General features: G+C 37.4%; 3 protein-coding genes across 5 annotated transcripts; 1 reads left to right on the top strand and 2 right to left on the bottom strand.

Annotated features, from left to right (window-relative positions):
- Window positions 1–47: 47 nt before the first annotated feature.
- On the bottom strand, window positions 48–21,276 carry LOC106669680 (UDP-glucuronosyltransferase 2A3-like). 3 transcript variants are annotated; one of them, XM_024224685.1, is made up of 4 exons: window positions 20,429–21,276; window positions 666–882; window positions 388–607; window positions 48–333 (listed from the first exon to the last, which is right to left on the bottom strand). In XM_024224685.1, exons 1-4 carry the CDS (start codon window positions 21,245–21,247, stop codon window positions 54–56), a joined length of 1,536 nt encoding a protein of 511 aa, XP_024080453.1. In that variant the 5' UTR covers window positions 21,248–21,276; the 3' UTR covers window positions 48–53. The 3 variants fall into 3 exon arrangements, with proteins under 3 accessions (XP_024080453.1, XP_024080454.1, XP_014254809.1); XM_024224686.1 differs by lacking the exon at window positions 20,429–21,276 and adding an exon at window positions 9,921–10,752; XM_014399323.2 differs by lacking the exon at window positions 20,429–21,276 and adding an exon at window positions 4,103–4,952.
- Window positions 6,510–7,313, top strand: LOC106669682. The gene is made up of 2 exons (XM_014399325.2): window positions 6,510–7,130; window positions 7,208–7,313. Exons 1-2 carry the CDS (start codon window positions 6,703–6,705, stop codon window positions 7,215–7,217), a joined length of 438 nt encoding a protein of 145 aa, XP_014254811.1. The 5' UTR covers window positions 6,510–6,702; the 3' UTR covers window positions 7,218–7,313.
- Window positions 21,277–26,333: 5,057 nt separating the features above from the next.
- On the bottom strand, window positions 26,334–27,248 carry LOC112126170 (2-hydroxyacylsphingosine 1-beta-galactosyltransferase-like). Its single transcript, XM_024224690.1, has one exon. The coding sequence runs from the start codon at window positions 27,216–27,218 to the stop codon at window positions 26,349–26,351; it is 870 nt and encodes a 289-aa protein (XP_024080458.1). The 5' UTR covers window positions 27,219–27,248; the 3' UTR covers window positions 26,334–26,348.
- Between the last annotated feature and the right edge of the window lie 373 nt (window positions 27,249–27,621).

Here is a 27,621-nt window from a genome sequence, read left to right as displayed (position 1 = left end):
AAAAAAATAATATTTTTAATCATTATTAAATAATTTTAAGTCACTTATAAATATTATTCTGTTTTGTGTTTATTCACTCTTCCACAACAGAGTCCAAGTAGGAACTTTAAGATATTTTTCACGATTAAATAGGCAAAGTATGCCATTAGAGCCAACGAGGCGTAAACGTCCAGATTATGGTACTGGTACCAGGTCATGTCTCGTGCTGCACTTCGCAGATGGGGTGCCCCTTTATGCCTGATGACATACTCAACCCAGTAGACGGCCGTGTCTAAGGGAGACATTGGCCTATCCAAGAACGCTTCTTTAGTCTTCCTGGCGTTCTCTTTATACCTGAAAAAATCATACATTATACATTTCTCACTATCAGTCGGGACGGGGACTTACGAAGGGTCGTTAAGGACTTTGTTGACCGCTTGACGTAGGTCGTCCTCTGTCAGGCTGTTGAAATCCACGCTGACCGCGAACCCGATGGATTCAAGGGCCTTGGCGTTGTGGTGCTGGTCGCCGAACATGGGTACAACAACCATCGGCACGCCAGAAGTCACAGCCTCGTTTGTACTCAGCAAACCGCCATGAGAGATAAACAGCTGAACTTTGGGATGTGCTAAAAAATAGAAAAATAATTAAAGGACTTACAATCATATGTCCTTTTTAATACATACCTAAGATGTCTCTTTGAGGGAACCAACCGTTTGTGACAATGTTGTTGACCTTCTCCTCCAGAGGTGTCTCCCTCTTCCAAAGCACTGTCTGCTTCAGCTCGGAGAAGACTTTTATGAACGCTTTCTGTTTGTTCATACTCATCGAATCCCCTTTCAGCACTGATCCCATACTGAAATAAATGACACCTTTCGATTCGTCCAGGACTTTTTGGAGTTTCTGAAAACAGGTAGCAGTAAAGAACAATATGGAATTTTTAAAAGTTTAATCTTTCGTTAAAATTATAAATAGATTTTTAGTTGAGTTAAAAAAGTCAATGTCATGAGCGGGATTCGAACCCACGACCTTCGGCTAGATACGCCGCTACTCTACCACCTGAGCTATCGTGACTTCGATCCACTCGGACACTAACTTCCCATCCCAACCCCACCTTTTAAATTTTCCCTCCTTTTTGCCATTTTTCAAATGTCGTGTAATCTATTTGATTCTCGGCGACAATTGAAATGGCCACGGAGAGCTTTAGTGAAGATATACTTCATTTTAACTTATTCAATTCACTAGTTTTCGTTGTCCGCTTGACCAATTATATCTTTCAATTAATTAAGGTTTTTAGTTGAGATAAAAAAGTCAATGTCATGAGCGGGAATTAAATAGATTACACGACATTTGAAAAATGGCAAAAAGGAGGGAAAATTCAAAAGGTGGGGTTGAGATGGGAAGTTAGTGCCCGAGGTGATCGAAGTCACGATAGCTCAAGTGGTAGAGTAGCGGCGTATCAAGCCGAAGGTCGTGCGTTCGAATCCCGCTCATGACTTTGACTTTTTTATCTCAACTAAAAACCTTAATTAATTGAAAGATATTAATTGGTCAAGCGGATCACGAAAACTAGTGAATTATAAATAGACTTAATTCCAAAATGAACTTGTCCACTTCATAGCCTAACTCGTCCCTTCATGTACTAGTTTTTCTCACCAGTTTTTTTTAAACTTATGTTTAAACTAACAACCATCAACGCGCTTGTATATATAAGTATATCTTAAAAAATAAAAATAAAAACAGAAGAAATAAATTAATCTTAAAACATGAAATAATCATCTAAGATTGTACATTATTTGGGGAGATGGTTGCTTGTCAAATTCAATCATAATAAATTAACGATGCAATTAAAAGGCGTTTAGTTACAAATAACGATAAGATTAATTATAAAACAGAAATAAATCTCAGTTAAAAATGCAGATAAAAATTAATTCTTTCCTTATATTTATCTTTTAAAATACAAGTTTGAATTATTTTATTAGGACTCGAGCCACTCGAGCCTGGCAGCCGAAAGCATTTTTGGAAGCGGGATGGGATCGGTGACTGAACAAAATGACAGATGAGGTCATAATGGATAGTGAAGTAAGTGACGTGAAAAGAAGCTTAGACAATTTTTCTGAGCGCTTTTGAAGGATTGGATGCACTGGAGATTTGGTGGCTTGTAGCCTCAATTCCACTGTCTAAAGCGGTCGCAGTAATGTCTTCAATGTCTTCTACCCATTAGAGTTTAGGTTCTAAAAGTATTTTTAGTTGACCAAGTTTTCTGTTGAGTTGTCTCTTAAGTATTGTGTGGGGATTATATATCAGTCGGCTGTCTGTCTGTGTAAAAGTTCAAAATGTCTGACTTGAATGGAAGTTTCTTGTTGATGATGTATAGTGAAGGAAAAGACACCAACCTTGGATGTTTAGAAAGTATTCAGGTTAGATTACAAAATTGTGATATCACTTCATGGGTAGTTAAGATGTTGGGATACATAGAAAAGTCCGCAGTACAAATGTCCAAGTATGGCTCCTTGTAGGACGCTGGCTATTATTCATCTAATATCCGGGCTCTCGTTGCAACCTCACTCTGAGCAGCGGCATGTTAAATAGATATCTAGGTTAGGATAAGATGAGTTTAGGTTTAAAGAGGCTGCATGGATCCCAGACTCTATCCAAATCATGGGACACTTCCAGAAACGCACCCAAGCAATATACTTCGTTCTCTAAAACCGAGGAAGTGATGTCAATAACTGAAACCTTGCTGGGTCGTGAAATGAAGGGGATAGAAGCCAAACGGTGATAAGGAACGAGAATTTAGGGTTTGAAAAGGAGTCTTTCTACCGTATGGGCCTGTAGGAGGTCATAAAGTTTGGAAGTTTGTAAGCTTTAAAAATGATAATGACGAAGAAATATTTCCACAGGAAAGAGAGTAGTTTGTAGGATGGCATATAGTGTCTTCAATACTAGGGCCTTCTGAGGAAATGTTTTGAAGAATAGTGGAGGTCATGTATAGTGGACTATGGCCGGTACTGGACATGGAGGACAGATGTTAATGCTTCTTCTCAATAAAAGGAATAAGAGGCGAGGAGGTTCTAAGGATGAATGTTTAGAAACAGAATTGGATCAGCTCATTGACAAAAGGAATGTTGAGGTTGTTGTGGATAGTAGAGTTAGTTAAGTAGTTAGGAACTATGACAATTTGTCCGATGGCTTTTCACTGGATGCGCTGGATATTGGACTATAGAGTTAGTTCAGTTTTGACGGTCAACATAGATAGTCTTCGAAGTTGAAGAAGTCTTCTGTTATGTTGTCGTCTCCTAAGTTCTAGTGTAGGGATTTTACGTTACTTGACTCGAGTCAAATTCGATAGTTCCTTGAAGTGGTTTATTATGAAGGAGGTTTATGCACTTTAAGAATGAGAATGAGAACGGAATATTTCGTAAGAGAGGAAAGTGATAAGTACGTATAATAGCATATTGTCATTGAAAAGGCTATGGCCTGAGGGAGGCTTCGAAGTTCAACCTTCGATGAAGAAATTACCTAATTTTTACCCAATTTGTGGAACCTAAAACCATTCACTTTTTGAGGGATGATTACACACAGACATGTCGCAGTACACAGGCCGTACCAGAATATTTATAACGAGGGTGGTGACCACCTGTGGATAACCACTAGGTTTCACCACTGTTGCAACAATGGTCTTGCTTCCATGCAGCCAATGGGCTTTGTAGCAGCCTGCAATAAACACGGTCTCGAACGCTCAACTTGCTTATTTCAGATTCGACGACGAGGTCGAACTCTCACTAATGGATCAGCAGCTATCAGCACTAGCTCAACAGCACACGTGGTTGCTGTATCAAATTCGTTTATCAGTCCACGGACTTCGACCATCGGCTCCACTCAGCAACACCGCACTTCTCAGTGCCATCAAAAAACCCGGTTACAAAGGAGCACAAAGCACCTTCCCACGGTTGAAAAGAAACGAGACAAGTCAAGTTTTTTTGATCTTTGTAAGCAACGTGAACTGAAACGGAATCTGCCAGATATAATTGTACACTAATATACAGAAATTTTCAATATCGTTTTGTGCTTTTAATTTGAATGTAAGATAAGCGTTTTTGAGTTGAAAATTTAAAAATACCTGCGGCAGGGGTTTAGGGGGTTTGACGGTTATCCCCCCGATCTGCACCGAGTTGGGCATAGTCGGTTTAAGCCCGTGGATTGAGAAATGCGAGTGGATCATGTAGACGGAGGCGTTGTTGGCGATGTCCCTCAACTTCGGCAAAGGACCCAGGTACTTTTCGGCCAGTATCTGCTCATTTCTGCGAAACAGCTGGTCGTAGACGGCCACGGTCCCAAACACTTCCACCGTATTCTGCAGCCTTTCCAGGAAGTTCTTTTTAACCGGATGGGCCGAGAATGGGTGGCTGATGTACGACGGGTCGATCGAGTCGCCGGCTGCGTACGACTGCCACGGAAAATGCTGGCACGTGCTCAAAAGAATGTAAGGGGCGCCGATTTTATATACAAGGCCGAAATGCACATCCGAACTGAAGTATTCTGTGATCACCAAGTCGAATTTTCTACGCTGAAGATCCATGAACTCCGGAAGGGTGAAAAGCCGGTCGTACTCGGCTTCCAAACCATATATAAGTCGCATGTTGTTCATCACAGACGGCTTTAAGGATTCGAAAGATTTGAAATCGTAGAAACCCTTCACTGGTCGGTGATCTTTCTCGTCGACAAAAGACACATCCGTGTAGTTGGGAAAAGGTTCTGCCTTCGGGAAATAACTGGCGACTGTCACATGATGACCTCTTCTCGACAATTGATCCAGCAACGGCTCAAAAACCAAAAAATGGCTCTTTCCACGGAACGGGAGAATTGCGAGTATCTCTGCTCCTGTCGACCAACCGAAAACAAAAATAAACACGAACCCCAAGCGCATGAACGCCCTCATGGTGCGTTTGCTACGTCCAAACTGACTCAAATCCCTCCCTCTCTACGTTTTAGTTAAATCTACTTTCTAATCTCATTGTCGTCTCTGATAATTGTTAGTAAACAAGTTATAAATATGTTGCCATTATCTCTAATTTCTAATTAGACATGTTTTTTGGTCAATTTTGTTTGTTCATTTTGGAGTCATCAAGATTCGAACCTAAATTTCATTAAACCAAGATTTGTAGATACGTCAAGTGCAGTCGATCAATCAATAATCTGAGATTAAATTTTTGCACTTTTGCCTCCACATGATTTGAGTTTACGTTTATTTTCACTCTCGATGCCATTAATGACCCTAGTGCTAAATAAGTTTTACTAGCTTTCTTATAAAATATATATTTCCGACGACTTTTTTGAAAATTGTGAAATATTAAAACGATATATTTCCCAAGATCGAAACGTACTGAAAAATGAAAATAGTTCTATGATTTGGAACCGATATAACCGTATACTTTAAAAGGAAACCCCAATAAAAAACCTTAGAAAGATTAAAGAGAAATAAGATTAGTAAAGAAAGAAAGGAGGAATTTAATAGAGAATTTATCGACAGAAGTGAAGAAGGACAGTGTTTTAAAACGATTCGGTTATGCTCTACTTTATCGGTAAAATCCACTTAGTCATGGATACTCAGAGGTGTTAAATCATTCATTACAAATGATCCAAGATCTTTGTTTTCTTTCATCAGAAGTAAGTCGTAAGTGTACAAAAAACGCTATAAAAATACAACAACAGACTTCAGAAGCAAAAAAAAAGTTAAAAAAGGAAGATGTGAACAAAACGTTATGCTATAAAAAATAAAACAACAGACATCAGGAATGTAACAAAATATTTAAAAAAGCATGTATATAAACAAAAAAGTAGCATCAGATTTCTTAAATAAGAAAATAATAATGAATGAGAGTACAAAACAAACTCAAGGATACAAACTAAAGATTCTTGTTAAAAAAATACAAAACAATTTGATATCTCTAAATTAAAAAAAAAATGAATTTATTAAAAGAAGTGGAGAAGAGCAGTGTTTTAAATCGATTCGGTTATGCTCTACTTTATTGGTAAAAATCCACTTAGTCATTGTTACTCAGAGGTGTTAAATCTTTCATTAAAAATGATCCAAGATCTGTGTTTTCTTTATCCGTGTTGTGGAAAGCTTTTGAAAAACCCAAGGAAAAAAAATCATTCGACGCACAAAAATTTATCTGTTTTTTTAATAAAAATGGAAGTAGTACTGAAAATATAGTAAACATGAACAATAAGTGAGATATATTTAAAAAAAACAACGACAAAAAAGGCAGCATAAAATATCAAATACAAAACAATAATAAAAAATCGCAAGCGTGCCGAAAATGATACACAGGTAGATAAAAGATGACATTTCGAGACATTAAATAAAATAACAATCTTGGATGTAAACAAAAATTTATATAAATAAAATTAGAAAACTTTAGTATTTAGAATAAACGTATATCAAAGAAATCGTGAAGTAAAAATTGTAAAGTTTATTATGTAAACGGTCGTTATAAAAAAAGTAATAATAATAATGGAAGAAAAACAGCGTAGTTCAAAAAGGAACAAAAACTCTTTCAAACAACCAATCCAGTACAAATCATGAGTAAAATATCAACCCATGTTGTAGAAAAACCAAATTTTGATAAATTATTCGTTATAATGCATATTTTTACTTGTCGTTTCTATGGTGATGATTGTCAGTGTTATTTGAAATATTTTTGATATTGTCAAATAATGTTTTCAATAAGTGGTAAAACTGGCATAATCGTCGCTGCAGCTGCAGCATTAGTTGGTGCGGCGAGTTGGTTTATCAGCAGGAAATACTGGAGAGATGATGAAGAGGAGATAGAAGAAGGTGTGGTTTATGATAAGCAAGGTAATACATTTTCATTGGAAGAACTGAAAAAGATCAAGTTGGACAAAATCAAAACTAACTGCAGAGGAGTTAAATGCCAACTTATAGGAGACTTTATGGAAGTGCCGAGCAGGGAAATACAGGCGATTCTTGGCAATAAACAATTAGAAAATGTTTTTTATGCTGCTGGCCCTTTTATATACAAGAATGGTGGTTTGCCTGCAGTGCATAAAGCACTGGAAGACTATGGAGATGTCGTGGAGCGGACCAAATGGTATGCATCTGCAGTCAAGGCAGGAATAAACCCGTAAGCACTTTTTACACTGTTTCTTATTTATGTTCGTTTATTTATTTATTTTTTATAATTTTTTTTTTTTGTTTCAGCTATTCGTGAGCAAACAGTGCCTGCAGTATCTTTTGGCTTAAATCAAATTTTTGTTTTATATTTTTGAATAAATTATAGAAATTAAAACCATTTTTTGCGTCCATTGGTTATCTTATTGTTTGTTTATTGAATATTCGAACTACCCACAATTTTGGTAACAAGTAACAGTGTCGCTTAGAAACATTCTCTCAGAACCTAAAGACAAAGTTGACAAAAAATAAGCAGGGTTTACGAAATGAACTGTAATGATTGTGATATTTAAAAATAAAGGACAAAACGGCAGAGAAATTAAAACGTGTTAAAGAACACTTGCCTAAATCGAACNCCTCGATCCACTCGGACATCAACTCCCCATCTCAACCCCACCTTATGAGATGGGGAGTTGATGTCCAAGTGAATCGAGGTCACGATAGCTCAGGTGGTAGAGCAGCGTCGTATCTAGCCGAAGGTCGTGGGTTCGAATCCCTCTCGTGCCATTAACTTTTTTTCATCTCAACAAAAAACTTTAATTAATTGTCATGTATTAATTGGTCAAGCGGACCACGAAAGTAGTGAATTAAACATAGAGATAAATGCATTTATAATATCTAGATTTGGATTTACCTCCTGTTTTAAATGTACCTAAATAATATTTGCCATACAAATTAATCTAATTTAAAATTATTTTCTTACAGTAGTTAATAGGTTAATATTCAGTTGTGGTGTGTAATAGTTTTGTTTACATTTTTCAAACGTCAAACGTTCAACAGTGAGTGACATTAAAACCAGCTTCATTAACCAACGTCCATGCTCTGGAGATCGTAGTCAAACAATTTGATAGATTCGTAAATTCTTCAACCTAATGTGCGTTTAATGCTGGAAATCTTGATCTTTATAAACAACAACTGAATGGAGGGAGTAGAACCAGTGTGCAACATACCCCACCTTCATCAATGGCATTTCGCTTGGAATATTTTAATTGACCTTCGCCATACAGGATATAAACAATTCGTGTTTATTTCACTACTACTTTACAAAATCTATGTTTGTTTACAATAAAACGCAGATGCGGTCTGGTGTGACGTAGGTTATAGAAAAACATATTCTTTATCGTGCCAACGTTTCGAGCTTTATTGACATCATCTTCAGGGCCTTGTGTTTTCTGTATTTCAAGAAAAAACTTTGATCACTAAACGCCGACATTTCTACACGAGAAGAATAAAGAACATGGGATTCTATGAAGAGATTTCAACTATATATGGTCACCAAGCAAAAAGTATTTTGAAGGTCATCGCCAGCAATGAGAAGAAACTTGCATCAGCATCAATCGGAGAACTTTTTTGTTGAAATGAAGACAACACAAGGCCCTGAAGATGATCTCAATGAAGATCGAAACGTTGGCACGATAAAGAAAATATTTTTCTAAAACCTACGTCACACCAGAGCAGCATCTCAAGATCTCCAAATAATGGATACGATTTTAAAAGTTCTAAGAAAAACCGCATAATTTTAATCTGAAATGATTTTTCCAACCTCCACCTCGCCGTGACTTAGGGAAACCCCATACCGGCGGAATGGTTCCGGAACAAACTTGACAAGCTAATACCATTTTTGTAGAGCTTTTAATTTCTTAAGACATTTGGTCTGTAAATTTATACATTGTCAAATTAAATTAAGTGGAAACCAACCCGAGACAAAATTTCGTAAGCATGAATGTAATTTACCTAAGCCAAATAAAATAAATAAACAGGAATACAATATCCATCAGAGTTGGCTTTATATCGGGCTCCTTTGGACCCAGAACTTTGTGAGGTTCCGTTTAGCAGTACATGCACTCCTTCTGAGAAGTGTGCAGTAAACAAGTCAACAACATCTCAACAGCAAGATAGAAAGAAGCCAGCTGGCATCCTGGACTTGAGATCACCGGCCTAGGTTCTACTGGATGAATTATCAAAATAACAAACATAGTGATCTAATATGCCTTAACAAGTAAGGCAATAAAATCTAAATAAAGAAATTATATGCCATGAATAACCCGAGGTTCTAAAGAAATTATTTCATTTGAGTTTGGTTTGGGGTCGAAAATGACAAAATGTAAAAAGACAATAAAATTTTTGCGTTTTTTCTCGAAAACTACGTTTTTTACGAGCCTATTTCCTTTTCCAATCGAACCAGCAGGTCGATTTACATCGAAAAAGACAATAATTTTTTTTTCGATTTTTTTTTCTTCGAAAACTACGTGTTTTACGAGACTAATTCCTTTTCCAATCGACTCAGCAGGTCGATTTACATCGAAAAAGAAAATAATTTTTTTTCATTTTTATTTTTTTTCTACAAAACTACGTGTTTTACGGGCCTGATTCATTTTCCAATCGACTCAGCGGGTCGATTTACATCGAAAAAGACAATACCATTTTTTCAATTTTTTTAAGGGAAGAGAAACTACGTGTTTTTATGAGCCTAATTCCTTTTCGAATCGACTCAGCTATAACAGCCACACTTTTCTTTTAACCTCTGATGTATATTTACGATGGACGTGAGCCAATTTTTAATTAACAATTAAAATAAAACATAAGTGGACTACCTCTAATAAATAAACCGAGGGTGATTGATAAAAACGAGTTCTGATTTTTGGCTAAGCTATTTCTTAGTCATGTAAGACAAATGTATTTGGAAAACGGAAAATAAAGGGCACTGCCAGGAAAATTGTTTTAAAGCATCAAATTATTTTACCTCGGGCAACGGTTTTGGTTCTTTGACGTGAATTCCGCCGACTTCCACGATCGAAGGGGAAATCGGTCGTGATCTGAAGAGTGAAAAGTGCGTGTTGGCTAGCAGCAAAGTCGTGTTTCTCGTCATTTCTTCGATGGGGGGTATTTTACCGAAACGCTTTTCCGCCAAGGCCTGATCTTGAGGCAGGAAGAACCACCTATGCACTAGTAGGCTTATGTAATAGTCCATAGTGTTACAGAACCTTTCTGGCAAAGACATCTTGTCCGAATAGGCAGACAAAACGGTAGGAACGACAGAAGGAGAATCGGGGTTGGCGAAATACCCTTGGTGCCAGTTGATAATGGAGTGTGAAGTGATGCCGACGACCGGGGCGCCGATTTTGTAAAGGAGAGGGTAGAAAACATCTGTATTGAACAGTTCGATGATAGACAAATCGAACTCCATCTTTTCCAGAATTTTGAGTCCGGGCGCGTCCACGGTGTTTTTCCCGCGTTCCCTCAAGTAATGGAGACCCCCGAGCTTCGCGACGGCAGTGTAGGATGTGCTCTCGATCTCCCCCATTTCCAGGAAGCCGACCGTACCAATTTCCGGCGGGATTACCACGTCCGTGTAGTTGTCGAGTGGGGTCTCTCGTGGGAAATAGCTGAAAACGGTGACCTGGTGGCCCCGCTTCGCAAGTTCCTCCATCAACGGCTGGAAGACGGAGAAGTGGCTCTTGCCGAAATAGGGAAACACGCCGAGGATCCTGGAGCAACTCGCGAATCCAAACGAGACGAGCAGGATGACGAGAAACCGTCCGACATCCATCGCGGCTTTTCGAATACTGACTAATTAAACTCTCGCCTCGTCCGCGCACTCCCGCTATCGAGATTATAACTTGTGTAAACCACTCTGAAGATAATCGGCTATCAAGCATTTAATAGGAAAGATATTCGAATTATTCAATTTGTACAAGACTTGCTTTTTTTAATCCAAAACTGTTGTCAGTATCCTCAGTGTCGTTTTTTTTCATCCGACAGCTTGGTCATTTCAGCCCGAAGCACTAACATAATACAGCTACACACTCGGTACACAATCACACCAATAAATACATTCATACCTATATACATTGATCGCACTCATACTGTTTGGTAGATCTACCTGTTCCCTATAATAAACTAATTTAGATTGGGGGTCGATGGGATATTTTATAAAATTTCCACCCTAACCATCAGCCCAAGTCATACCCACAACCTAGGGCCGATGGAGAAGCTACTTCGCCATCAGCCCCTCCCTATTCACACCAATAATACATTCACTCATACAAGACACAGAAACACAAAACACATAACTTTATTTCTGTATACAATAAAAAAATTCCCAATTCCTTTAAAAGGCGAAACAGAGGACCCTGAAACTCGCTGCTGTCTCCGAGATCTCTCTTTAAATCTGGCGGCATGCCTACTCGCGCCCTACAGAGAGCCAAGGCTCGACACGCTTTGAATATGTGAGGCACATCGAGCAAACTTTTTCTGCATAACGGACACCTGCGGGGGGATTGGCCCACCAGCAAGCGCCCATGTGTCAACCGGGTATGACCTATTCTTAATCTGGTAAGAACTATTTCGTCTTAGAGGCTCACACTGACGCTGCCATTTATCCCGTATCATCTTTTTTACAGCTTGTTTAGCGTCAGAGGGCCTGATAGCGATGATCCGCTCGGGAGGGTGAGACGCCGTGTTCGTTACCCTCCAGGCCGATGTGTCCAGGGACCAAGACAACAACCACCGTTTTTCCGAGGCGCTCCAATTCGGCATATCTTTCCAGCAAGAGCGCCACCAGAGGGTCCACAGAGAATCCGTCACGCAGAGCCCAAACAGCGCTCAGAGAGTCGGTACACACGAGAAAGGCTGAACCCTCCTCGGTCCGCACATCCTCGAGAGCGTGCCAAATCGCGTACATTTCTGCCGTGTTTACTCTGCAGTGCGGAGGCAACAACTAAAACTTGGCGGCGCCAAGACGAAGAAACGACAAACGAGACGAAAACCGGCGTATCTGTTTTTAAGTTCATAAAACTTAACTTTGTAGAGGTATGAAGGTTGGGCAACTTCGACAGATCGTCACGGACGGGTACGGCAGGGTCCAGGGCGGTGTAGGTCTGACACCCAGACGAAGCACCGTCCCTAGGGTCAGTCAAGCCCTTCACCGAAGCGAATTCCGAGGGGTCGTGTCCGCGATCGAATCGAGTTTTAGATTTCATTGTACGGGCATTAAAGGATCGCTCCAGTATCGTTATTTATTATTGTTGTTGTTCATTATCTATAAAAAAATTTCTCGAGTGACTTCGTTATCTGGTTAGATAATTGAAAATTATTAGCATTTTTAAAGTACGTAGACGTCATTTAAAATATTTTATAACACCAAACATAAAGGAATTCATTAAACCAATACTAGTTAAAAATAGACGATAATTCATTCCTGCTGTTGTTATATAACCGATTAGAGTACACTCAACATCTTAGATTGTATTCGACTATTTCAACTAGATCTCAAATACCTATCGCTTCAAAAATTGTACCCAATATGTAAAAAGAAACTTTTTGAAACTAGAGTAACATCTAAAATACCAAAAAACTTAAAGTGTTTTAACAGATTTTTAGATTTTCACCTACCGGTTGAGGTGTGTGTTGCGAGTTGGATTTCAACATCTTACAAATTGGTGTCAGAAACCTACCAGTACAGAGTATAATTAAATAAAAATAAAGGATTTACTGAAGAAATATGGATATCCATTATCACAAATTAACAAGTTCATATAGCAAAAAACATTGATATCCAACCTTTATCCAACATTGATGTACCTGGAAATAACTAAGAAATTCAGACAAATAACAAATATAAATAATATCTAATAAACTAAAAACCTTATTAGAGAAAAAATGTGAAAACAAAAATAATGAATAGATTTACGAATAAGATTGGTAAGTTCTTTACAAATTTAAAGTGTAAGGAACCAATGTCGTATAAAATCAATTTACGTATTCGTGGTCAATTGACCAAATTGCTTCTTTCAATCAATTAATTATTCTTTCTATGTAAGGTCTTGGTTAAGATAAAAAAGTCAGTGTCACGAGCGGGATTTGAACCCACGACCTTCGGCTAAATACGCCGCTGCTCTACCACTTGAGCTATCCTGACCTCGATCCACTCGGACACTAATTTCCCATCTCATAGATAGCTAGATAGCTCATAGATAGATAACTCAGGTTGTTAGAGTAGCGTTGTATCTAGCCGAAGGTCGTGGGTTCGAATCCCGCTCGTGACACTGACTTTTTTATCTCAACTAAAAACCTTAACTAATTGAAAGATATTAATTGGCCAAGCAGACCACGAAAACTAGTGAATAAACAGAAATGTTTGATAAATTTCAAAAAATACCTATTTTTCAACAAACATATTTGTAGATATTTGATTTTGGGGTGCCAAATATCATAAAAACTTCTTCTCTTTAATAAGCTTTTTTATGGTATACTGGAAGTTCCAAAAACGTCAACCTTCAACCGAAAAATCAACCTGGAATGTTAAAAAAAAGTGGTTCAAATATGTAAATTTATCGCATACAGAAGAGGAGTTAACTGCGCGTCTTAGAAAATTTTTAAACAGCATTGTTAAAAACGGCCATAAAAATGAGTGTGGCCACTCTTTTAGTATATGTATCGAAAATCTATTTAGCTATGTTTCTCTTCACAAGAAAAGTTATTATAATTTATTTCAATTAATTAATCTTTATGTAAGGTTTTAGTTGAAATGAAAAAGTTAGTGCCACAAGCTAGTTGAGCTGTCGAAGTCACGATAGCTCAAGTGGTAGAGAAGCGGTGTATGTAGCCGAAGGTCATGGGTTCGAATCCCGCTCGTGACACTAACTTTTTCATTGTCCTACCACATACTTCAGCCAGACGATGCGATTCTTGGGCGAAAGAGCAAGACAACATAATTATGATTGTAACGGTAAAAGTAGCCCAGGTACTTCTTTGAGTAAAAACTCCGAAGAAAAAAATCACAAATTCAATTTTGATGAGGTAAAAATCATGACACACGACCCTCTCCGAAAACTGATGAAAGTGATTATGTATATTTTTATGAATGAAAACGCCTGAAACTTACAATCATATGTTAATGGTTTAAGCTCAATTTACAGTTGAATTTTAAACGACCGGAATAGACAGATAAAGCAATAATTTGTTCAAAATGTAATGGTGTTTAGTTGTTTATTTGTTTAATGTATAAAATTGTTTTATTGGATTAGAGAAATTAGAGGTTGTAGCTTTAATTATTTATTTATTATGTAATTAAAAGGAGAATTTTACTGCACAAGCCCCACACGTGGGCAGACATAACCTACATTCGTCCTCTTTGTTTCTGTTACATTTCCGACTTAGTCTGTGATATTAATTTGTCTATGAATTAAAAACCATTATATTTAGAATTAAAAAAGAAGAGATGGTAAAAAAAAGGATAAAAAGTTTTATACATGTTCTCAATTAGTTTTATACATGTTGTTTAAAGAAAGTAATATTTAAATATTCACTGAGAATCTGTAAATTTTGAAAATATGTTGACTCTCACATAAAAATGTGAATAATTAAACAAATTATATATTTGTATATCCGTTGTAGAGCTATGCGAAAGGTGAAATAAAACAGCAAAAGCATGACATCGTTTCTGTAGACATTGTTTGGACCGCATTCCCGATTCCACCAACACAACTCACGAATATAGCCGAAGAAACTTGTTTGTGTCATTATGAACAAGGTCAAAACACGAAATGAGAAAATTAGAGTACAAATTTGAGACAGCTATAAACGTTTCACAGAAAAGACGAGAAAGCCAATCAAAATACGCTAGGGTAAAAAATATTTCTTAAAAATTTGTTTACAAACGTGTCAATAAAAGAAAAATAATATTGAAATAAAGTTAATCTAGCGAAAAATAAATTCTTTCGTCTGTCTATTTCTGAACACAAATTTACCCTGGTTTCCTTGTCTTTAGCCAAGAATCAGCCATTGTATCATCCTATACGATAAAAATAATGATGAAGAAGAAATCGAACACGACGATTAATGTGTTTGGGTTCTGGTTTCTGGTCAGGTAGAGAAAGAAGTAGACTCTGATCACTCGCCAAGCTTTCGGCCTTTATCAGGGCCCATCATCAGGGCAGCGTCCTATTTCTCGTATTGACATTGCAGAATTACGAAAAAAACACCGACGACATCGACTACGAGGTCTCGAAGTACATGAGGTTGGTTAAATTGAAAGAAAACAACGATAAAAATAATACGTCAAATAATGTTTATGAAAGCTATTGGTTGATATAAAAAAGTCAGCTTCACGAGCGAGATTCGAACCCACGAACTTCGGCTAGATACGCCGCTTCTCTACCACTTGAGCTATCGTGACTTCGATCCCCTCGGACACTAATTTCCCATCTCAACATCACCTCTGGAATTTGCCATTTTTCAAATGTCGTCAATTCGATTCTCGGCGTCAAATGATAGCACAAGAGGCAGAGCAGAGGCGTATTTAGTCGAAGATCGTGGGTTTGAATCCCACTCGTGACGCTGACTTTTTTATCTCCATCAATTCCTTTCATTAAGATTAATTAATTGAAAAAAGTTAATTGGTCAATCGGACCACGAACTGAATTATTTGTTTATTTTAACTTGTTTGTTTTGAATTGTTATCTACGTTCTCTCAAATCGTTGAAAAGAAATGAGACAGAGTCAACATTCTTTGATAATTATTAACTTATTAAATTTTAGATAATGTTTAGATGCTGAGCACCAAAAAACGTAATGTATTTCCGTGCCCACGACACCACGTTCCTTTTTATTTCCCCATTAAGGTAAGATATATCAAATTTTCAATTTTTGTGCAATTGTTTTTTCATGTTTTTTAATTGTTGTTTTTTATATGATAATAAAACAGGCCCTGAAGATCGCCGAAAGCTCGGCGAAAACTGAAAGGAAGTTTTTTCTCTGCGTTGACCTCTTCCGTAGATCCTCCGAAAAACTTCATGTGTCCAGCAGGTCGATAACCCAGCTTATCGTTACATTCTTTGATCTTTGTAAGCAGCTTAAACTGCATTGTCATAGAAGCGAGATAGAATGTTTTAAAATAGTTTTTACAACTTATTCCATAAACCTGCCCTAAAGGGATGGTTATGGTTATAAATGAAGAAGCTGGCCAAATTAGCATCTACTGACGAGAGTTTGAATTTGGCATACACTAAACTTATAAAGTCATCAATTATAAATAAACTTTTCGAAGAGAGTCTGGAAAAATGGGAAAATACTTGGTCAAGTACAAATAATGGAAGGCAGACATGAAAGTTCTTTCCCAAAGTTGCCGATAGATTCCAGCCGCACATCCAACTATCCGCACCACTAACCCACATCTTAACCGAACACGGCCCAAACAACAGCTATTTTTTCCGCTTTCATCTAAGAGAATCTTCATCATGCTCATGTCTGCCTAATTTCCCAGTGGAACAAAGCATTAAACACCTAATATATGAGTGCCCACTAATAGAACCACTGCGTAGTGTTTGGATACGGAAATGTCTACTGCAAGACAAAAAGTGGCCACCTGATGAGAAAGAGCTCATGAAGAAAGAATATTATGAACATTTTGACACATTCATTAAAGCAATAGATTTTAATTTAGTTTAGTTAAATGTTAAGTTATTTGTTTATTTAGTTTTTAATTAGTTTCTTCTTATTAACGTTATTTATTATTATTTAACNATAATTATTCATAAATCGTGAGATGCGGTCTGGTGTGATGTAGGTTTCAGAAAAACATTTTCTTTATCGTGCCAATGTTTCGACCTTTATTGAGATCATCTTCAGGGCCTGGGATTTACAAACATTGTTTAAATTTAACAAATACATGTAGGATGTGGAAAAACGTGAATTTATACAATGCAAAAAATATGTTTTATATTCAATCAAAGTATTTCTACTCACTCAAAGTGTTCGTTTTCTGCGTATTTATTTATTTTTATTGTTGAAAAATTGTTAAGCATTTTAACATTTTACTTTAGTTAATTAATCTTTTTATGTAAGTAATTAAGGTTTTTAGTTGAGATAAAAGAGTCAATGGCACGAGCGGGATTCGAACCCACGATCTTCGGCTAGATACGCCGCTGCTCTACCACTTGAGCTCTCGTGACCTCGATCCACTAGTCGAGAATCCAATCCGATTACACGACATTTGAAAAATGGTAAAAAGGAGGGAAAATTCAAAAGGTGGGGTTGAGATGGGATGTTGGTGTCCGAGTTGATCGAGGTCACGATAGCTCAAGTGGGAGAGCAGCGGCGTATCTAGCCGAAGATCACGGGTTCGAATCCCGCTCGTGCCATTGACTTTTTTATCTCAACTAAAAACCTTAATTAATTGTAATATATTATTTGGTCAAGTGGACCCCGAAATTAGTGAATTGAATTTTTATGTAAGGTTTTAGTTGAAACTAAAATCAGCGTCAGGAGCAGGATTCGAACCCACGACCTTCGGCGTAAAGTTCAACTCAGCAGTGAAAAATTCATTTAAGCTTGAGAGCACTTGAGAAGTCTAGAGACGTCTTAATAAAGGTAGATCGCGTTCATTAGAAACGAAAAAGAGACTGTTTGATTCTATTGTTGCTGCCTCATCCTTGTATTCTGCGAAATTGTCATCCCTTGGCCATTTTATCGAAATGGATAAATTACAATTAAGGTTTTTTAAGCAACTTTACCATTTGGCCAAGAAATACTCCTAGTCACTATAAGGATTGAGCTTGAACTTGAGCCCATTACCGGGCAGTTGCTAAAAAGAATTTTAAATTTGTGGATAAAAGTACTGAGCACGGAAAATGGTTCGCTTCTGAGAAGATCCTTTCATGGTATCTTCCGAAAGGCCAATTCATCAGCATGTAATTTAGAAGTAAATTATAGGGACTGGTTCTACTAATTGATGTGCCTTTGCGACCTTGAATATCTGAAACGCGAAAAAGAAAGTATTTTGTCGAAGTGGAAAAATAATTTCTACTCAATAGACATAGAAAAGGTGCTAAACTCAAAATTTAACCCCATTACAGTTCGTGGTCCGATTGACCAATTTTCATTTTTCAATTAATGAGAGGTAAGCAAACATAAAAAAGTCAGTGTCTATCTATTTGATTCTCGGCGTCAAATGAAATGGCCACGGAGAGCTTTCGTGAAGATATACTTCAGTTTAATTATTAAATCCATTACAGTTCGTGGTGGGTGAAAAGTGGCAAAAAGGAGGGAAAATTCGAGAGGTGAGGTTGAGATGGGAAGTTGGGGTCCGAGTGGATCGAGGTCACGATAGCTCAAGTGGTTAGAGCAGCGGCGTATTTAAACGAAGGTCGTGGGTTCGAATCCCGCTCGTGACACTGACTTTTTTATCTTAACCAATATTAATTAATTTATCTTAATAAATATTAATTAATTCAAAATTTAACCCTTTTTATAGAAAAATCAGCTCTTTGTATAAATGTGAAAATGATTTACAATTAAATTTGTCAATAAATAAGCAAAGATTACTTATACAACTAAGGCTGTCAGGAAGGAACTAAGGAACATTGAGGTTAAGGTCAGAGCACTAATCAGCTGCTACAGATTAATTAGCGAGGGCAGCTGGAATCATAAGTGCAACAACATAGGTCACTCGAAAATCTCACAACTATGAGTATAAGGTTAACGGTCAATTATTAAGCGTTAGTGATAAAAATATTAAAACCCCTTTGGGGGAAAAGCACTTTCAGGTAGTCACCCCTTGTGATTATAATTATAGTCTGGATGATGACCATCGTAACATAGACTGCTACACAGATGGATCACTTATCAAAGGAAGAGGGAGTGGTGCAGGAATCTACATAACAAAATTAGGAATCAGCATCTCCTGCCCTCTTGGCAATAACACCTCCGTTTTTCAGGCGGAAATCTGGGTTATCAATGTGTGTTGTAGAACACTTATGGAAAATAAAATTAAGGGAAAAGATATTAAAATCTTTTCTAACAGTCAGGCTAGTCTTAGGGCATTACAAAAAGATTTGTCAACCTCACGACTGGTGGAGGAAACTATAGATCTTATCAATAGGATCTCTTTCAGGTTTGAGAATAAGGTGACCCTTATTTGGATACCAGCACATAAAGGACACAGTAATGAAAAGGCGGATGGCCTAGCCAAAGAAGGTTCTAATACTGCGTTTGTCGGGACACAACCGGTATTACCTCACTCTATGAGCACAGCGAAAGAGAGTATCAATAACTGGGGCATGAAACAATTCCTTAGGGAGTGGAATTTATCCCCCGGACATAGGCAATCGAAAGAGTTTGTTAAGGCGATCAAACCAGCAGAATCGAAATGGCTATTCTCTATCTCAAGGAAGGGAATTAGGAGGCTGGTAAGTATTTTGACGGGCCACTGCACTGAAAAGACACCTCTTCGTACTGGTTATCCTACTAGATCCCTTTTGCCGTTTTTTGCCAAATAAAAGAAGAAACGGCAAGGCACTACCTCGCAGAGTGTGATAGGTATGCTAGGTCTAGATTTGAAATCTTTGAAGGAGAGGACATCACCAAATCACTCCCCGAGATTAAATGGTCCAAAATCTTAGGGTTTGTGAACAGGTCCAAGAGGTTTATGCAGGACACATGAGCCGGCCAAGTCCAGGACCTTTTAGGGATGGGGTACGAGTCTACCCAGGCATTTAACCCCTCGGGGCTTGGTCGCCCACCCTGCAAGACCCGAAGGGTTAAATGCCTGGGTATATATATATATAAGGCTGTTTCGTGCTAAGGAAATCAAATTGTTTGTAAATGGGCTCAAATATGTAATTGACACACAATCAATGTGCTCTGGTGTAAATTGTTTGAAGAGGAGAACTTGGAACATATATTTTTAAATTGTACAATTTACCAACCTCAAAGATGTTTTATTGCTCCGTCATGTAATTGATTTTAAGACGCGCCATGTATTTGATGATGTATTTTGATTAGTTCTTATATGCTATTATTAATTACTTTTGTAAATAGTGTCATGTCAATTTAAGTTGGAAGATATCTTAACGATGTATATATCTTTAATCCCCTGCAATAGTTATTGCTGAAATACAGTATTAATCTATCTTTCTTCATCTTATGGATTTCCTTAGGTAAGAGTCAACTATGATATCTCGCCACACATTAAAAGAATGCATTTCATAACTATTCAACTTGTTAATTTTGATTTAAAAATTGGTTAGAAACATGTTAATAAAACAAAAATAATATTGAAGTAAAACAAATCCAGCGATAACATTTTTTTTTTAGAACTTCAGTTGTCTTAGGTATCTTGTATACTAAATCGGTTTGTATGGAATCTGCCAGAAATAATTGTACACTAATATATAAAAATTTTCAATATCGTGTTTGTTCCTATGATTTGAATGTAAGATGAGTGTTTTTGAGTTGAAAATTTAAAAATACCTGCGGCAGGGGTTTAGGGGGTTTGACGGTTATCCCTCCGATCTGCACCGAGTTGGGCATAGTCGGTTTAAGCCCGTGGATTGAGAAATGCGAGTGGATCATGTAGACGGAGGCGTTGTTGGCGATGTCCCTCAACTTCGGCAAAGGACCCAGGTACTTTTCGGCCAGTATCTGCTCATTTCTGCGAAACAGCTGGTCGTAGACGGCCACGGTCCCAAACACTTCCACCGTATTCTGCAGCCTTTCCAGGAAGTTCTTTTTAACCGGATGGGACGAGAATGGGTGGCTGATGTACGACGGGTCGATCGAGTCGCCGGCTGCGTACGACTGCCACGGAAAATGCTGGCACGTGCTCAAAAGAATGTAAGGGGCGCCGATTTTATATACGAGGCCGAAATGCACATCCGAACTGAAGTATTCTGTGATCACCAAGTCGAATTTTCTATGCTGAAGATCTATGAACTCCGGAAGGGTGAAAAGTCGGTCGTACTCGGCTTCCAAACCGTACAAATGCCGCATGTTATTCATCACAGACGGCCGAAAGGATTCGAAAGTTTTAAAATCGTAGAAACCCTTCACTGGCCGGTGATCTTTTTCGTCTACAAAAGACACAGCTGTGTAGTTGGGAAAAGGCTCTGTCTTCCGGAAATAACTGGCGACTGTCACATGATGACCTCTTCTCGACAGTTCATCCAGCAACGGCTCGAAAACCAAAAAATGACTAGTTCCACGGAACGGGAGAAGTGCGAGTATCTCTGCTCCTGTCGACCAACCGAAAACAAAAATAAACACGAACCCCAAGCGCTTGAACGCCCTCATGGTGCGTTTGCTTCGTCCAAACTGACTCAAGTCTTAGACGCCAAATGCGACTCAAATCCCTTCCACTCTACGTTTTAGTTAAATCTAGTTTGTAATCTCATTGTCGACTCTAAACTATCACAGATAGTTTGTTAGTAAACAAGTTATAAATATGTTGCCATTATCTCTAATTTCTAATTTGAGAATTTCTTTTTTTTTTGTCCTCTTTTCTTTATTCATTTTAGAGTAGTCAAGATTCGAATCTAAATTTCATTAAACAAAGATTTATACACAGGTCAAGTGCAGTCGATCAATGAATAATCTGATATTAAATATTTGCACTACATTGGTATGAAAACCGCGAGTGAAGACGGACCCCAGTGCTGGTTCAACAGAAATTTGTAAAATATATATTCAATTCTGTTCAATGTTTTAAAGGATTTTTTTACACTGAAAACGATGGTGCATCAGATTTTATATCGGTAAAAAAATAAATTTATGGCATAGAATGTGTGTTTCATTTGATATTTTGGTGCTAGTCGGTTTATAAATTTCATACTTGATGTTGATGACTCTGCTAGAAGAGGGTGCGCACGTTTTTAGATGTACGGTTGTAATTTAAAAAAAGGCACTATACATGTTTCGAACTTATTTTTGTTTCTTTTTGTTAAAAGTATTCTGATAAGATTAAGATAAAAGCTTTATTCTAAGAGTAAATGGTGGGGCGACGGTGGCCGCAACGGTTTAGGTGTTGACACGGCGCTCATCACTGTAAGGTAAAGGTCTCGGGTTCGAATCCAGCGGCCCTGCATTCAGAGTGTTTATAAAATCGCGAAATATTCCTTCAAGCCGATAATTTTGTCAGTAATGACCAAAAATATCTTAAATGTAATAGGGTTTGTTGTCTAGTTTTTCCTAAAACCTAAAATAGTTTCGCATGATTCAATGCTTTTATTCTAAAAAAGAAACTAAACAGCAATTGTATGTTTGTTGCATGATGAAGCAACTTTCCGGTCGTTGCCATTTTTAAGAATGACAGAGCAAAATAGTGACCCGTTGGGTTAGTAGCTCCAGCCGGAGTACTTATTAATTTAAACGGGCCGTTTATAATTGGGGAAGTCCGCTGCCGGGGAAAATTGAAGATGATTTAAGAGAAAATTGACGAACGCATTTTTTTATTTTTTGATAAATTAGTCAATATGACTGATAACAAGTCAACGAAGATATTATCCCACTTGAAACCGATAAAATCATGGAATGAAAAAAAGATTATCCAGTAAAATAATAATTATTGAAATAAATCTTTTTTTAAGGAAGGAAAAAAGAACTATTTGACTACATTCCATGTCAAATTTTTCAAAAAAGAATAGTTGAATGCCCGATAGAAAAATAAAGGCAGAGATGAAAAGAGTATTGGAAAAACAGATGATGTTTGTATTTCTATGAACTTAAAAACCAAAAAGGAAAACGCACGAAAAGAAATTAACAAATTATTCTATCTGCCAAGGATTGAAGAAAAAAAAATTTGAAAGGAAAATTGAATCAAAAAGTATAGCCATCCAAAAAGAAAAACAAATGTAAAAATGATCAACTGACTCCATAATCACAACATTATAAAACAGACGTAAAAAGTATAAGTAAGGTATAAAATATCAGACATCAGAAACAGAAAATAAAGTAAAAAGGATTAGTGTAAATAAAGGTTTTTATATATGTCATTTATGTTTTAGTGGTCATTTGGCCTAGTAACTTCTTTCAATTAATTATTCTTTTTATGTACGGTCTTGGTTGAGATAAATATGTCAGTGTCACGAGCGGGATTCGAACCCACGACCTTTGGCTAAATACGCCGCTGCTCTAACCACTTGAGCTATTTTGACTTCGATCTACTCGGACACTAACTTCCCATCTCATAGATAGCTAGATAGCTCATAGATAGATAACTCAGGTTGTTAGAGTAGCGGCGTATCTAGCCGAAGGTCGTGACTTTGATCTCCTCGGACACCAACTCTCCATCTCAACCTACAACCGTTCGAATTTTCCCTCCTTTTTGCCATTTCGAACGGCTGTAGGTTGAGATGGAGAATTGGTGTCCGAGAGGATCGAAGTCGAAAGCTCAAGTGGTAGAGCAGCGGCGTATTTAGCCGAAGGTCTTGGGTTCGAATCCCGCTCGTGACGCTGACTTTTTTCTCTCAACCAAGACCTTACATAAAAAGAATAGTTATATCTAAGGCTTTATGTTGTATAAGACAACATCAAATATCAGATGTAAAAATCGTAATTGTACAAAAAACGGTATGCAAAAGACAACACAAGACTTCAAAAGCATAAAAAAGGTAAAAAACAACGATTGAAACAAAAAGTTATGCTATAACAAAGTATTTAAAAAAAAATGAACATTTATTTTAAACAACATTTTTAAAGGTTTAAAGGTAACATTTTAAAGGTTGATCAGATACCTAAACAAAAAATAAAGTAAAAGTCACGGGAATAAACAAAAAGTAAGTTATATATAATTATTTGGAGATCGTGAGGTGTGGTCTGGTGTGACGCACGTTTTAGAAAAACATTTTCTTTATCGTGCTGACGTTTCGATCTTTATTGAGATCATCTTCAGGGCTCAAAGTGTTTGTTTTCCGTGTAGATGTGTCATTCTTGTTTGTCGTGTTGAGAGCGCGGCACAAGAATGACACTTCTACACGGAAAACAGACACTTTGAGCCCTGAAGATGATCTCAATAAAGATCGAAACGTTGGCACGATAAAGAAAATGTTTTTCTGAAACCTACGTCATACCAGACCGCATCTCACTACCTAATACACATCAAGTAACGGTCACTAATCACCACACGGTTCTATATATCTGTTATATAATAATAGAATAATAGAAGATAGATAATAGAAAAAATAAAGTAAAGACCAGAGAGTTACATTACAAAAAATGACATTACAACAAAAATACATCTGGATATAAATAAATATTCTTATTTCAAAAAAATATATAACCAGGAAGTCAGTAGAAATTGACTAAACATGAAAGAACTGACCTCACAAAACTGAAAATGTAGTAAAAATCGGGGCAGGATAAAATGTCAGATATATATTTAAAAAAAAAACAACGTAATGACAGAAGATGCTATAAAAAATGCAACATAAATTGGTAAAAATAGCAAGCGTACAGAGAAAACATCACATTTAAAAGACAATAACTACATAATATGTCCATTAGGCAATTGAACAAATCGTCCTGTATAACGTCAAAGGTAGAAGGAAATTCAAAAATCCAATACTAGTTAAAATTAGGCTGCAATTTAGTCCATTACAACCGTCATTATAAACCAAAGAAACTGGTTTGTGGCTCTTATCAACAAGGCCAAAAGAGAACAATGAAATGAGAAAATTACACCCAGAATTTGAGAAAACTACAAAACTTTAAAAAATCGAGAATCACATTCAATCAAAATGAGCTGGTACACCTAATTTACTAGGTAATACCTAATTTTGTTTAAAAATGATAATAAAACAAAACTCATATTAAAGTTAAGTAAATCCAGCTATAAATAAATTCAATTGTCTGACAGACTGAATGCAAATTTATATTTGTAGTTTCTGACAAGATATTGAGATTTTATTATCTAAAAAGGGAGACACGGCGTATTTCGGCTTCTCGCCATCTTCACCACTGGGGGGTCTATCCATCTGCTGTGAAATATATTTTCGTACAATCTAATTGTATGCGAAAATAGCCAGGACTGCCACGTACAGACCAAAATAGCAAGGATAGAATGACCAAAACGATAGGGGAAATTGCAAATTTATCACCCCGCAATCTTCATTAACTTTTTTACACTGTTTTATTACAGGTGATATATGATATCAGTACAAATAGGCGAATTCTACGAGCCGACGCATTCATGAAACTGTACACAAGTAATTTTGAGTCACTGCTCTCCTACGGTTTGGTTTTTAATAATAAGACAACACTCTCTCTCTCTCTCTCTCTCCCTCCCTCTCTCTCTCTCTCTCTCGCTCTCTCTCTCTCTCTCGCTCTCTCTCTCTCTTTTTCCACCTCACGTTTATAAGCTTCTCCCATTTTTCTTTGTTTCATTTCAACTTTATCTTTATCTCATTCACTATGTATAGTCATAATCCTACCGACTTCCTTCCATTCGTGCCAATAAATACATTCATACAGTATGTACAGAATTTCATTCATCCATTAGACTAATTTCCTTTTGACGGGCTTGTGGAGTACTCGATATTCCTCGACATCCACGTCCATTTACACAAAACATTCACGCTAATAAATACATTCATATTGGAGAGGTGGCGGTGACCTGTCCCTCACATCACACAACAAATATATAATTACCTAAAGTAATTTGGCGGGCCTGTGAGCTACTCGATATTCAGTCACAGCCACACCCAGACATACCTCATCACCCACGCTAATAAATACATTCATATTGGAGAGGTGGCGGTGACCTGTCCCTCACATCACACAACAAATATATAATTACCTAAAGTAATTTGGCGGGCCTGTGAGCTACTCGATATTCAGTCACAGCCACACCCAGACATACCTCATCACCCACGCTAATAAATACATTCACACTGCAAAATGGAGATATACCATGTGTGGTTGGTTATAAGTATCCATACGCATTTATCAATTTTAAGTACTCATGGGAACTTATATTTTTAATGCTCACCCAGCTATAAAAACTATTAATGGACTGTCCACCTTCAAAAAAGTTTTGAAGATAAATTTACAGGGAAAATCGTATTATGATCTATTTTTTTCAGTTCTTCACCTTATTGTGATAATTTGGTAATTATTTTTTAAGTCTAATTGGATTAGTTTATTTGTAACTCGACGTGTCTACATCCAATGGAAAATACGACGATAAAAGATTCTATTCTATCGTCTGCCTGTCGTCGTTACAAGCCATAGCCAAAATTTAAGCAAATTTTAAGTTGGAACAGGAACTGTTTTACCTTGACTTGTTTGTGGTCTTTAGTTAAAAATTATTATTAATGTGTCTGCCTAATCGTTTTTTTATGGAATGTGCTTGTAATAAATGTATAAGAAAATACAAATTTTTTCAATATCGTGTTTGTGCCTATGATTTGAATGTACGATAAGCGATTTTGAGTTGAAAATTTAAAAATACCTGCGGCAGGGGTTTAGGGGGTTTGACGGTTATCCCTCCGATCTGCACCGAGTTGGGCATAGTCGGTTTAAGCCCGTGGATGGAGAAATGCGAGTGGATCATGTAGACGGAAGCGTTGTTGGCGATGTCCCTCAACTTCGGCAAAGGACCCAGGTACTTTTCGGCCAGTATCTGCTCATTTCTGCGAAACAGCTGGTCGTAGACGGCCACGGTCCCAAACACTTCCACCGTATTCTGCAGCCTTTCCAGGAAGTTCTTTTTAACCGGATGGGCCGAGAATGGGTGGCTGATGTACGACGGGTCGATCGAGTCGCCGGCTGCGTACGACTGCCACGGAAAATGCTGGCACGTGCTCAAAAGAATGTAAGGGGCGCCGATTTTATATACGAGGCCGAAATGCACATCCGAATTGAAGTATTCTGTGATCACCAAGTCGAATTTTCTATGTTGAAGATCCATGAACTCCGGAAGGGTGAAAAGCCGGTCGTACTCGGCTTCCAAATCATATATAAGTCGCATGTTGGTCAGGACCGACGGCCTTACTGACTTAAATTGCTTGAAATCGAAAAAACCCTTTAATGGCCGGTGATTTTTCTCGTCTACAAAAGACACAGCTGTGTAGTTGGGAAAAGGCTCTGTCTTTGGAAAGTAACTGGCGACTGTCACATGATGACCTCTTCTCGACAGTTCATCCAGCAACGGCTCAAAAACCAAAAAATGGCTCGTTCCACGGAACGGGAGAAGTGCGAGTATCTCTGCTCCTGTCGACCAACCGAAAACAAAAATAAGCACGAATCCCAATCGCATGCACGTGCTCATGGTGCGTTTGCTCCGTCCAAACTGAAGTCTTAGGTACCAAAAGCAACTCCCACTCTCCAGTTTAATGAGAAAATTGTATAATCTCATTGGCGGTTCTAAACTCTGACATATTTTGTTAGTAAGCAAGTTTTTAATATCTTGTTAATTACAGAATTTCTTTTCTTTTTTTGACCTACTTTCTTTTTCATAGATATCCTCAAGACCTTGCATGTTGCCCACTGTACGATTTAAGCAAAGGTCATAGTAAAGAAAACAACAGATTTCAGACATTTAATAAAATGAAGATCGTGTGTCAGAACAAAAAGTTAGTAAAAAATGGTAGCATCAGTTCTTACAATAAGAATAAAAAATAATAAAAATAAATATAAAAAGATAACTAAATAAAACGACACAAAAAATGTTA

This window comes from Cimex lectularius, unplaced genomic scaffold, assembly GCF_000648675.2.
Source record: "Cimex lectularius strain Harlan isolate CLEC.00 unplaced genomic scaffold, Clec_2.1 scaffold8, whole genome shotgun sequence".
NCBI lineage: Eukaryota > Metazoa > Arthropoda > Insecta > Hemiptera > Cimicidae > Cimex > Cimex lectularius.
This window is presented reverse-complemented; position numbering and strand designations above follow the sequence as displayed.

Excerpts from the sequence above, each read along its gene's own strand:
- LOC106669682 (XM_014399325.2), top strand. The coding sequence starts at position 6,703 with ATGTTTTCAATAAGTGGTAAAACTGGCATAATCGTCGCTGCAGCTGCA.
- LOC106669680 (XM_024224685.1), bottom strand. The coding sequence starts at position 21,247 with ATGAGGGCGTTCAAGCGCTTGGGGTTCGTGTTTATTTTTGTTTTCGGT. Across the intron at positions 883-20,428 it reads CCCCTAAACCCCTGCCGCAG|AAACTCCAAAAAGTCCTGGA; the intron begins GTATTTTTAAAT and ends ACCTGTTTTCAG. Across the intron at positions 334-387 it reads AAAGTCCTTAACGACCCTTC|GTATAAAGAGAACGCCAGGA; the intron begins GTAAGTCCCCGT and ends TGATTTTTTCAG.
- LOC112126170 (XM_024224690.1), bottom strand. The coding sequence starts at position 27,218 with ATGAGCACGTGCATGCGATTGGGATTCGTGCTTATTTTTGTTTTCGGT.